The sequence below is a fragment of the Pan paniscus genome, chromosome 3 (assembly GCF_029289425.2).
Source record: "Pan paniscus chromosome 3, NHGRI_mPanPan1-v2.0_pri, whole genome shotgun sequence".
Taxonomy (NCBI): domain Eukaryota; kingdom Metazoa; phylum Chordata; class Mammalia; order Primates; family Hominidae; genus Pan; species Pan paniscus.
In genome coordinates, this window is record NC_073252.2 from 107,298,978 (window position 1) to 107,312,100 (window position 13,123).

Sequence of the window (13,123 nt, forward strand, 5' to 3'; positions counted from 1 at the left end):
GCACGAGTTGGTCTCGTACTCTGGGCTCAAGGGATCTGCCTGCCTTGGCCTTTGCAAGTGTTGGGATTATAGGCATGAGCCACCGTGCCCAGTCAAAATTGGAATTGCATTTCTGAAAACGGCACTGTAAATAAAAATGAGATATATATTTAATCTTATTTGCCCCTGAGAAGCAAAGTTATGATATAGGATTATTTTCCAGAAAAAAAAAAACTAATGCCTTTTTATAGAAATGAATACAAAGATTTTTATAACAATACATGAATATAGTAATCCAAATAAGTATATATTTATAGTTGCCATCAGAGATATTTACCAACACTATGGTTAGCTCTCCTTCCTAGCATGGGTTAGGATTGTATTTCCCTAGCCCTTGGAAGCCAGCATGGTCATGGGACTTCATTTGGTCAACGAAGTCACTTGGGATTGGAAGCATTAAAAGGTAGTGTGTAATTTACCATGACTCTTGTCCTCTGCCAGGGTGACTGGAAATGCTCAAGAAGAAGCCTGCTCTCCTAGCCTGGGTACTAGAGTAAGAATAAACTGCAGCAAAAGCACCAGCTGACCTATTACATAATATACATGGACTGTCAGCAAGAAATACACCTTAGTTATTTTAAACTGCTGAGATTTCAGGACTGTGAGTTATCACAGAGTAACCTAGCTTAAACTAACTGACACACACCTTCTATATTAAAGTATAAAGCTTTGTAAGAGGCAGCTAAATCATCAAGTAACCAATCACACATTGTTGGCTTATTTTCAGGAGCAATATATGAAATGGTAACTTCCTTCCGTTATTCACTTTCCATCTTCCATCGTCGAAGTCTTTCTCCAGCAGCTCCTTTCACACAACAATCAGATGTGCTCAAGCCTCACTGCTGGTGAGACACTTCCTTCAATCTTTCCATGCCTAGGAGTTAACTTCTTTTCACTGCCAGCATTTCTGAAAGCATAGTCTACAATCATTGCTCCACTTCCATTTTACCTCATGCATTCTGGCAATTTTATCAAAGAACTTTGAATCACCAAATCCATGGCTCTTTGCTTTTTCAATTTTTCCTTCTTTTACTTCTGATATGGTATCATTTTGGTTCTCTCCTAACATGTATCTTTTGTGGGGTTTTTTTGAGACAGTCTCTCTCGGTCGCCCAGGCTGGAATGCAATGGCACAATTTTGGTTCTCTGCAACCTCCGCCTCCTGGGTTCAAGCGATTCTCCTGCCTCAGCCTAGCTGGGACTGCATGTGTGCACCACCATGCCCTGCTGATTTTTTGTATTTTTAGTAGAGATGCGGTTTCGCCAGGTTGGGCAGGCTGGTCTCCAACTCTTGAGCTCAAGTGATCTGCCCACCTTGGCCTCCCAAAGTGCTGGGATTACAGGCGTGAGCCACTGCACCCGGCCTCTCCTAACATGAATCTTCTAAGTCTCCTTTGTTAGTTCTTATTTCTCTATGTGTAAGTATGCCTCAAGGTCTTTTTCAGATCTTTCATCTCTTTTTCATTTCTCCCCAATAATCTCATTCACTTGTACAGCTTCAGCCCTCACTGTCATGTATACATGATTCCCAAAACCCTCTACCCTAAATTTGTTTCCTGAGTATTAGGTTACTTGATATATATATCTCCTACCCATATCACTAGAACCACAAAAATCAACTTATATTTTTGAATATTTATTTTCCTCCTGTCCTTTCTTCATTGATATTCTCAACAAGTCTCAATACATCAATGTCACCTTCAATAATCTTATCTTCCTCACTAACCACATTCAATCAGTTCCCAAATCCTATCTCTGTTCAGTACTAACTTAACACAAGACTGCTATGAAAATATGAAGAAGTCTATCTTTTCTGTTGGTATGCACTTGGTCCAGTAATTTATGATAAAGAATAGAGTTTAATAGAAAATCAAATCCAATAATATATTAAAAGAATTATACTCCACAACCAAGTGGGATTTATGCCAGGTATAAAAGACCAATTTGACACTTAAAAATCAATTAATGAAATCCACCACACAACAGGCTAAGAAAGAAAAACAATACAGTCATATAAATAGATGCAGAAACAATATTTGACAAAATCCAACACCTATTCATTATAGAAACACACAGCAAACTAAGAATAGAGAGTAACTTTCTCAACCAGAGAAAAAACACCTACAAACAACAAACTATTAACATCACACTTAATGGTGAGAAATTAAGAAGCTCTTTCTCTAAACTCAGGAGCAAGGCAAGAATATCCCTTCCCACCACTTCTATTCAATATCACTGGAAGTCCTAACTAATACAATAAGACAAGGAAAGGATATAAGAGGCATATAGACTGGGAAGGAAAACTTACAACTGTCTTTTCCACAGATTATATAATTGTTAACATAGAAAATCTGAAAAATCAACAACAACTCCTGGAACTAATAAGCAATTATGGCAAGGTTGCAGGATATAAAGTTAAAATGCAAAGTCAACAGCTTTCTTGTATACCAGCAATGAACAATTAGAATTTGAAATTAAAAATAAAAACCACTTATGTTACCACAAATTTAAAAGAAAGATACAAATCTAATAAAATATGTACAAAGTCTGCATCAGAGAAGCTACCAAACTGGTGAAAGACATCAAAGAACCAAATAAATGGAGAGATATTTCATGCTCCTGAACAGAAAACTCAATATCCTTAAGAAGTCAGTTCTTCCCAACTTGATTTATAGGTTCAATGCAATCCCGATCAACTTCCCAGCAAGTTATTTTGTGAATACTGACAAACTAAATCTGAAGTTTATATGAAAGGGCCAAAGACCCTTTCATATAGTCAACACAATAATGAAGAACAAAATCAGAGGACTGACGCTACCCGACTTCAAAACTTACTATAAAGCCAGAGTTATCAAGACAATGTAGTACTGGCAAAAGAACAGACAAATGGGCCAAAGGAAAATAGCCTAGAAACAGGCCCACACAAATATAGCCAATTGATCATTGACAAATGAGCAATGGCAACTCAATGGAGAATGTTTTTTCAACAAATAGTGCTGGCATGACTGGATATCCATATGCAAAAAAAAAAAAAAAATGAATCCAAACACAGACCTTACACCTTTCACAAAGCCTAACTCAAAATAGATAACTGACCTGAATGCAAAATGCAACACTATAAAACTCCTAGAAAATAACACAGGAGAAAATCCATGTGATCTTGGACTTGGTCATGAATTTTTAGATACAAAACTGAAAGCACTATCCATAAAAGAAAAAACCAAAAACTTGGACTTCATAAAATAGTATGTAAATGAGTTTGTCAGTATTCACAAAAGACACTGTTAAGAGAATGAAGGGACAAGCCACATACTGGGAAAAATATTTACAAAATAGATTATCTATCGATCAATTGATCATTCTATCTACAGATACATATCTATATTTTATATATGTGTGTATACCTATATCTATAGAGATATCTAGCTATATGGAGATAATAATACTTTTGTAGATACATAGACATCTATATCTTATAAAGATAGATAAGTGGCGAGAGGGATATCTACATCTGTACAGATATATGGATATGTTGGAGAGGCAGCCATGGGAGAGAAAGAGAGAAGCAGGAGGAAGGAGAGAATGAGAATGAATAATAGCCGTAAAGGGGTGTAAAAAAAATCAAAGAAATAAAACCTTCTTCCCCCAAAAGTCCTAGAACTAGAGGATGTTGTAGATGGAAAAGTCCCTGGCCCCAGGTCCCACCTTCATGACTAAATAAAGACTCACACAAAACCATACCATACTGAAATTTCAGAAAATTGTAGTCAAAGGAAGCTTCACAAAATTACAGATAGAAAAACAGGATGCATATGAGGGATAATCAGGATGGCATCAGAATTCTCAACTATAATAATGGAAAGCAGAAGACAAGACGAGCCATGCCTTCAAATTTTAAAACTAGAATGATTTCCAAAGTACAATTCTTTACTAACTAGACTAAAAATCAGATATGTCAACCAAACAAAGACATTTTTGGAAATGAGAGTTCTCAAAAACTTTACCTCTCATCTGCCCTTTCTCAGAAATTAAGAGCTGATGGAGTCCACCAAATCCAGAGCCTCCCCCAAAGAAGAAGAAATGGGACCCAGGAAGGAGGAAGGAGAAACAAAAGGAATTCACAGGATGATGCTGAGGGGAAGCTTCAGGAAAGCAATTTCTAAGGCCAGAGACCACCAGTCCAGAGGGAGAACTGAGAACTCCCGCAGGATGCCACCAAGAAAACAAACAAAAAGAATCCTACAGGTTGTCTGATTTTACCATAGTGATGAATTTGATAGCTTTAGCAGAGTATCTTAAGGTGAAATAAATAGTAAAGGGTGCATAGAAAAGTAAGAAAATAAATAAAAGTAAAGCAATGTTTAATTCCAAGGGAAAAATTTAATCATGGAACAATATGGCCCAATTGTGACAAATTTCCACTTAATTGTAATAAAATCAAATAATTATTTGTGGTTCAATAAACATCAGTGAATATTTTATTATGATTAAATAGAAATTTGCCACAGTTGGGTCATATTGTTCTATGATTACAGCTAGATTGAAAGGGCAGGGAAGATACATGTGTGTTTTGAGTGAAGCAACTGCAGGAATAACAGAATAAAATCTTCATCTATAAAAGCCAGTTATCAATGGAAAACTTATAATACACACTTTTTAAAATAAAAAAGTAGTTCTGCAAGCTTATTATTAGAAATAGGAAGGTAAATAACAGAAACAGCAGCTAAATGATTTCAAGTTGTTGCTTCTATAAAACAGAAATTGAGGGTGGAGGGACGGTGTGGTAGAAAAACACTCTTTTATCATAATCATCATGAGTTTTAAAACTATATACCTATATTAATGTCATTTAAAATTTCAAAGGAAAATATTTTATCCTAAAGGATTCCAAAGTGGCTGGATTACTCCAACTTGAAATTTGACATTTTTATATAGGTTATCAGTTTTGCATTATAATTTGAGATAATAATTCTGAAAGACGTTGTATGAAGGAATCAGAAAAAGGCCACAACCAGAAAGCTCTTTTCCGCCCATGGCTTAGGAATAATTTGGAAAAAATGGCCTATATAATAGGCACACTCTTTTATTACAGCCAGAAAAGCAAAATACAGTAATGGTTATTAACAAAACAAAAACAACTACCACCAGCAATAGTGTATTCAGATAATAATTTAAATATTACATTGAGATTAAATGACCAATTATGCCATTTAAAGAAATAGAAACCATAAGGAACTTTTGTTTTATAGAAACAATCTGCTTACAGACACAGCATGACTACTTTGTTTCAACAACAGAAAGCAGGAAGAGATTTGATATTGTCTATCCTGCAAATGAAAACATTTTTTAAGGTATTTGAAAGAAATTTATTGTTAAAGGTGTTACAATACCTACCAAAGACAAAAAAATGGGAAATACACACCCGGGACCCCAAAAATTATTCTTAGTACTCTGGGAAAATTCTCAATGGGAATTTTTATCATTACTCTGTCTTGCAGCTAAACGGCAGTTCTGATTCTACCATGACTGATAAATTTGATTTTGTACTATAGAGTAGATAAGTAAATTTGCAATGCTTCCACAAAACTTTACTATCTTAGTGTGTGTGTTACCACTGTGTGATTGTTCCAATATAAAATATTAAGGAGCATGGCAAAAAGTGTTGAACTTATCTTTGCCCTTATAAGAAATACATAATTCATTATCGTAATGGTTCAGCTACATCATGTGTCTCCACTGAATTATGGAAAATCTGTTAGAGAACATGCATTCATCAGCAATATTATCCAGAAAGCATGCTGAATAACATTGAGCTCTAAAACAATCATAGAGTTGATACATATCTTAAAATAGATTAAATATTTTCCACAGTATGTTTCTGTGCTGGAGAATGCTGGTTTTTCAATATCCATTCTTTCTTTTTTGCTTCAGTAATCAGCCCTTCACATTTTAGCTGGGCATATGGCTGCCTAGCTAAAGACTACGTTTCCCAGCCTCCTTGAAGCTGGATGCGGACATGGGACTAATTTTGGCCAATGGATTGTGGACAGACATTGACATACAGGACTTCTGGTTTGTGCACTGAAAAGTAAAGAGCAGGTTTCCCACTGCTTCTTTCAGAGTCCCCACAGATTGGAAAATAAAAACAGTCATCTTAGACAATAAAACGAAAGCCTCAGATCAAATACAGAAGACATTAGGATCCTGGGTTCCTGATACTGTCAAGCTTCCAGGCCACCCCTGATCATTTACCCAGACTTACAAGAGGGGATATAAACTTCTATCTTGATTGTCATTGTATTTTTAGACTCTCCGTTACCTCAGAAAAATCTGTATCCTATCTAATAAAGTTTCACCTAACACTTTCCTGAAATATAATTCAGGGGCTCTTGACAACATACTAAATTTGCCAGACACCTTTTTTCCAAAGAGTCCAATTCCCTTTCCATAATTTTACATCACTTTTCTTCACAGTGTCTCTGATGTAATTTAATAACAATGCTTTAAGATTGACCTAACCCCCAGATTCCATGACCCCAGTGTTCACGTCAGGCTGCTTTCTGCCCTGGAAAACAACATCTGGTTCTGTTTCATACTCCTGGGCAAGCTAAATTCCCAGTTTTCAGGGACCAAGAACAAGATTATTTTAACTCATTTTTCAGAAAAAAAAAATCTTTTTCATTCATAGTCCTTGCAATTCACCAAAAACACACTTAATATATAAGATTAATAGACAGCAACTTACGGCTTTTCTCTAACGTTATCTTATGGCATAAAACAGTTAATATCCTTCTACTGTACACACTTTACCCATAATAAATAGCTTTCTCATATACTAAAGACAGGTTCAGATATTTATAAAGTACTTTTATCTATTCAGAGAGAAAAACACTATAAAACATAAACATTCTGTGGCTCTCAGGTTTCCCCAGCACCCTATCTTCTCTCTCCATAAAAATGGGATAATTACAACTGCCACAAACTATTTCGTGCTGATGTTATGAAGATAAATGAAATAACCAATATATGAAAGCATTTTGTGCTCTTAGGAAGAATAAATCCACCTTAAATCCAAGAAGGTATAATTCTTTATAATGTTTTCCAGGGATTTGCTGAACAGCCCTAGAGAGGTCATTACCCACAACAAACTTTTGGTACTGAAGGACCACCTTTCTAACAAAAATCTCATCTCTTGCACCTGACAACACTTTTCGATTAATTAGGGGTAGGTCCAGATGCTGCTCTATTTGGCCATCTTCAGTGCTCTAAAAGAATCCAGATTTTTTACTTCAATGTCTTGCAACAACTGAAATGAACAAAAAGCTCTCTAAATCACAGGTTTCAGTTGACAGGTTAACAGTGAAACCCATTTCAGTCAACTTCAAATGCAAAGCAGATTTGGCAAGAACCAGGGCGGGGATGAGTGGGAAAAACAAAGCCCTGGTGGCAGTCTGACAACTCCCTCACGTCTACTGTCTGCTGTAATACATCAGCGACCTCTGAGGACCCAGCCAGTCAGCTGAGCTTGGCCTCCAACACAACCAAATGAACGTCTTTTGGTTGGCATTCCTTCATTACGTATAGAAATCTGCTTTAGGTATATAGCTTCAGCAGATAATTTAGAAATAAGAATTTATGGTTGTAAATTAAAAAGCCAAAATTGTATGAATCTGACTCATAAATCACAGTCCTTACCCTAATATCCAACACTTTAATGACTCTGGCTAACTTCCTATTTACCTTGTGCTGGGGTTAACTAACAGACTTCTTTGCTTTTAGGGGAAGAGCCAAATGTTTCTGCATACCCCATGCTGTTTTAGGAAGCTGCCAAACAAAGAAATAAGGAGTGTGCCAGCTGCCTCTGTACCTCACTGTGTGTATATGTGATACAGCTGAGTCAAAGCATCCCATATCAGATCATCAATTAGCTGTGGGTGATGGGGAGGCGGGGGAGCTTTAACATCTTGGCAGTCTTCCTGGAGCATAGTTACAGTGATGTAAGGTAATATCAGAGCTGGAGTGATTTGCAAGAGGATCACTGAGGTCTTCAACACAGTTCTACTCTCACTCCTGATGGCTTGTCCCTGAGGTTTCTATCACTGACAAAACACTTAAGATATAGCTCGGGTGTTGAATGTCACTTTTCACTGAAATTTCTCAAAATACTAATTTTCTAGTGCATGGTTTTCCCTCAAGCCAATGTTTTTAACAAGAAAACACTGCTTATCTGTTCAGATAAGTGTTAAAGAAAACAGAAATGACAAGTTTTGAAATAAGCACTACACATTGCCCCATAATTCAAAATGTGTGCTAATTCTATTTACAACTTAGTGACTACTAACCATACCTGTAATTGCTCATTAAAAAATATTTAGGATGCTGAAAAGTCAGAAACAAAAGAAAGTAAACATTCAATTTATAATACACCAAATACTTAAAGTTATGTTTTATAAGTCAATCCTACCTACACCATGCTAGCAATAAAGTATACTCTATTAAAGAATTGCTTCTCAATGTGATACTTTGAAAATGGTTGCCAAGACACTCTTAAACTTTTTCCAAAATCATTGAAAGACCTCTTCTAGTCTTTCTAAAGCAGGCTCAATGTAATCACCACTTTTCCTAGTGATCATAAACTAGGTTGTCCTGCAGCTTAACAGAGCATTATAGAAAGAAAGAGACACGCATATATACGCACTCTGTATGCCCTCTGCTAATTCCAACACAGCATGCAATATGCAAATCACAGCACAGGAACAGCTAAAACATAATTAACAACTCTGAAATGAGTCTTGCATTTTATCTACCATGCATCAGTCTGGGCAAAACTACTTTGACTTAAGGAAGGAGTTCCATCTACGAGGTAGCTCTTATGCTTGTGAATCCGAGCAATCCAGCACACCAAAAATAATGAAGTCATTTATCATATTCTTTCCATCCACTTTCACTCATCCATTCAACAAACATACACTGAGGATTCTCTTTTTAGCAGACGCTGTTCCACGCCCTAAGGATGCAGCCTCCACCTCACTCTGCACTTCAGAATGTGGAGAACCCTGAAGGGAACATTTTTTTTCCAAGAAAGAAGATATCAGTTAATTAAAAAAAAAAAAAAACAAATTATTAAATCTCATTCAGATAGTTTAAAAACAGGAATTTTTCTCAACAGTTAATCACTATCTACATAGTGATTTCAGATTTTTTTAACTTTTAATATACTGTTTTATAAAAAAGATTATTAGCTTCACTGAACAAACTACAAAGAACCACATTACGAAGGAAAGTGATAACTCAAATAAATGATTTTGTTTCCATTTTAGAGAGGAGGCACACATATACATGAGTCCACATAACTTTCCTATATCTTACCAAGTTGAATTTTTTTAATACTAAGCTACAGAGAGCAGTAGCATGTGACACAACCATCTTACATAGAATACAAAGTGCCCTGAAGAGGATCATTCTCCACTGCATTTTCTCTATTCTCACTTACACTCAGAAACATAAACCAGACTGTTTCTTATACTTATCTACCTCCTGCTTTTAGCACTGTGCTGAGAAAATAGGGAGTATATAATAAACAGTAGATAATTGAATGAAATGTTTTATTATTGTGCTTTTCATTATATTCACTGAATATTTCTTCCATTTACATGACAAAGAATGTTATGTAGGGGCATTGCTTTTGCAGGTCCTCTTCCACTAGATATACTGGTAAAGCAAGATGACCTTCAATTAATATTTTCAAGTAACTTTAACAGCCTACGTGAGAGTTACATGCAACAAAGAATGGCACCAAAACAATGGGTTAAGGTGAACACTGCTCTGTACATATTCAGAATAAGCTAGTATCTATTTCTATTTCCAAAAGCAGATGAAACTAATCACATAACAATGCTGAATAGTAAAGATTTCATTTTTATTCCAAACAACTAGATAGGAGATAATGCCAGAAAAAAAATGAGAGTTCCTAACATGTTCATATGCATCTGAATAACCCAGTCAACTCCTTCAGAGATGAAATATCATCCAAATCAATGACAGTTTCTCTCAATAAAAATATAAGCAACATTAAAATGTAAAATTAAACAGAAAAGATTAACCAATCAACTCTATTTCTTTCCAGACACAAAGCAGTAAATTTTAGTATCTTTGGGGATATTTATGAAATTCATAAAACAGAATTGAACATGTTATTAGTAACAACATTAATAAATTTCCCTCACTTTATTTTCAAAAACCTTCAGTAAATAATTATTATCTTTGAAATACAGACTATTTCTACGTAATGTATATAACTCACAGAAAGGAGTATATAATGTCCCCACTGTTTACTACTGTATCTTATGTTTTCATTGGAAACACTTGCTCTCAAGAGTAAACCTCAAGCCTGGAGAGGTGGCTCATGACTGTAATCTCAGCACTTTGGGAGACTGGGCTGGGCGGATCATTTGAGGTCAGAAATTCGAGACTAGCCTGGCCAACATGGTGAAAACCCATCAACTAAAAATAGAAAAATTAGCCGGGCATAATGATGGACACCTACAGTCCCAGCTATTCGGGAGGCTGAGGCAGGAGAATTGCTTGAACCTGGGAGGCAGAGGTTGCAGTGAGCCAAATTAGCACCACTGCACTCCAGCCTGGGCGACAGAGTGAGACTTCATCTCAAAAAAAAAAAAAAGTAAACATTAAAATTCAGTATATGGTTCTTGTTAGGTATTAATTTCATTATAGCTCTGTGATGAACCAATTTGGGAAGGGAAAAGGGAGGGTGCAACATAAAGGAGCGAAGCCTCAAAAAAAATCACTAAGAGGTAAAAGGCTCCTACTAGTATCAAAACAAATTGCAATATGGTTGTCAAAAAACTCCATTTTATATTGAATAACTGTAATGTTTTATATTGAAATTTTCACAATTTTAATAAAATTGTCTAAAACCTCTGAATGTCTCTGCTCTTCTACTTAAAATTTTAAAATTCACTTCTGTTCCAAAAGAGATAATGGTCTAAGTTCAAAATAGTCGCTCTCTCTTTTAAGTTTCTGCCCACCTTACAAAACACTGCAGAATGCAGTCTACCTGTAAGATACCTTCCAAGATACTGGCAGGCAAGATGAGCCAGCATATTCCAACAGACAAAATTGCAATGTGATCTTATTTTGCCTCCCACCGTTTTTAACATTTACACAGTGGGTGAAGTTCTTCCCCTGCCATGGCTGAAAAATCATACAATCGTGACCTTTTTGATAACTCTTATGTAATAAAATGCCTATATTTTCTTTAGGTTGCAAAATACAGTCTCAATCTGACCCCTAGAAAGTGAGTCTCCTGTAACAATTAAGTGATGCCAACATCACTCCATGTTCCAGCTGTTTCCCCTGTTCCTGGATAAAGCCTCCCACCTGGGAATAGATAAAGCAAATGTGGTATATATACAGCATGGAATCCTACACAGCCATAAAAAAGAATAAAATTATTCCCTTTGCAGCAACACGGATGGTGCTGGAGGCCATTATCCTAAGCGAGTTAACACAGGAACAGAAAACCAAATACCGCATGTTCTCAATTATAAGTGGGAGCTAAACATTGAGCACACATGGGCACAAAGAAGGGAACCACAGACACTGGGGCCTACTTGAGAGTGAACGGTGAGAGGAGGGTGGATGAGAACTGAAAAACTACCTATCGGGTACTATGCTCATTATCTAGGTGACAAAATTATCTGTACACCAAATCCCCTGTGACACACCATCTACCAATGTAACAAACCTGCATTGCATATGAACCTAAAATAAAAGTTGAAAAGAAAAAAGAAAATATTTTTAAATACATATATATGTTGTGTGTGTGTATGTATATATATATGAAACAATATATATGTATATATATGAAACTATATCTATATATATATAAGAAACAATTAAAAATACAAAAAGTATTTTTTAAAGCCTCCCAGTTAGGAAGGGCAAGAGAGACACTTTTCCTTTCTGATCATCTCCTATCCTGTTTGCTAGCTGTTCACTCTGAGCCTTCCTTAATGTTCCTTAATGTTCCTTAATGTTCATTCTGAGCATTAAGAGATGGGGAGTGATAGGGAGAAGAGGTATGGGGAGCAAGACGTTCTTACTTAAATTACCTGGCATTGTCATCAGTGGGCATCCCATTCTATGAACCTGGAAGATATTCAGAAAAAAAAACTTAAAAAATAAAAAAAAAATTAAAGATGTTAAGAGAAAGAAAAGCTCTTTCATTAGCAGGATGCCTATGAAGGATTTTAGAGACATTCCATTGCTGGAGATTCTTTGACCCTGCCAAATACGTTTCTAATCTGGTTGTTTGTTTAACTGTTTAACCTCTTTCCAAACCCTAAGGAACCCAAAGATCCAACTGGAGCTTCCACCTGCTATGGTCTGTTCAGAATTCCAGGCAACCATGTTGACCAATGTGTAATATTATTTCACAATGCCTCGACCTGAAGAATGCTATAGCAGGAGAAAGAATGTGGGCTTTCACAGTCATAAGACTTGTATTTTGAATTCCAGGCCTTTTATTTCCTGATTGCCCTTGGAGTAACTAACTCTGAGTCTCAGTTTCCTCATCTATAAAACAATATGTTATTGTAATATTTTAAATAATTCTCTAGTCATGACTCACAGAAGGGCATTAAGAATTGGAAGACCAATTACACAGAATGCAGAGGAATGATGATCTGGTTATCCATTGCTCATAGCAAACCATCTATAAACTTAGTGATTTAAAGGAATAATTTATTATTATCCTATGGTTGTGTGGCCTCATCTGGTAGTTCTCTGATATGGTTACAGATGATGGCTAAGATTTCAGTCATTTGAAGCCTTACCTGGGCTGGACATCTAAGATGGCTCATGCACCTGGCCAGCAGCTAATGCTAGCTATCAGCTAAGTGTTCAGCTGACCTGACAACCAAACCACCTACACATAGACTCTCTATGTGGCTTGGCATTGTTACGATATAGAGGCTGAGTTCCAAAAGGGAGCCCTCCAAGAGCAAGCATTCTAAAAGTCCTATTGGGAGGCTGAATGCCTTTATAGAAGTTAGTGCATGAC

General features: G+C 36.2%; 1 protein-coding gene across 6 annotated transcripts in view; it reads right to left on the reverse strand.

Moving 5' to 3' along the window:
• COL25A1 (collagen type XXV alpha 1 chain) overlaps positions 1–13,123 on the reverse strand; it is a 499,684-nt gene that overhangs the window by 394,982 nt on the left and 91,579 nt on the right. For 2 of the 6 annotated variants that reach the window (XM_055111702.2, XM_055111703.2), the window contains exons 1-2: positions 12,897–12,996; positions 12,174–12,210 (exon numbers count right to left, since the gene is read on the reverse strand). The exons of the other annotated variants lie outside the window; for them this stretch is intronic. In XM_055111702.2, coding sequence (XP_054967677.1) covers positions 12,174–12,210; positions 12,897–12,923 — 64 coding nt within the window. In that variant the 5' untranslated portion in view covers positions 12,924–12,996. Of the gene's footprint in view, positions 1–12,173; positions 12,211–12,896; positions 12,997–13,123 lie in introns of those variants that run through there. 6 annotated transcript variants of the gene reach the window in all.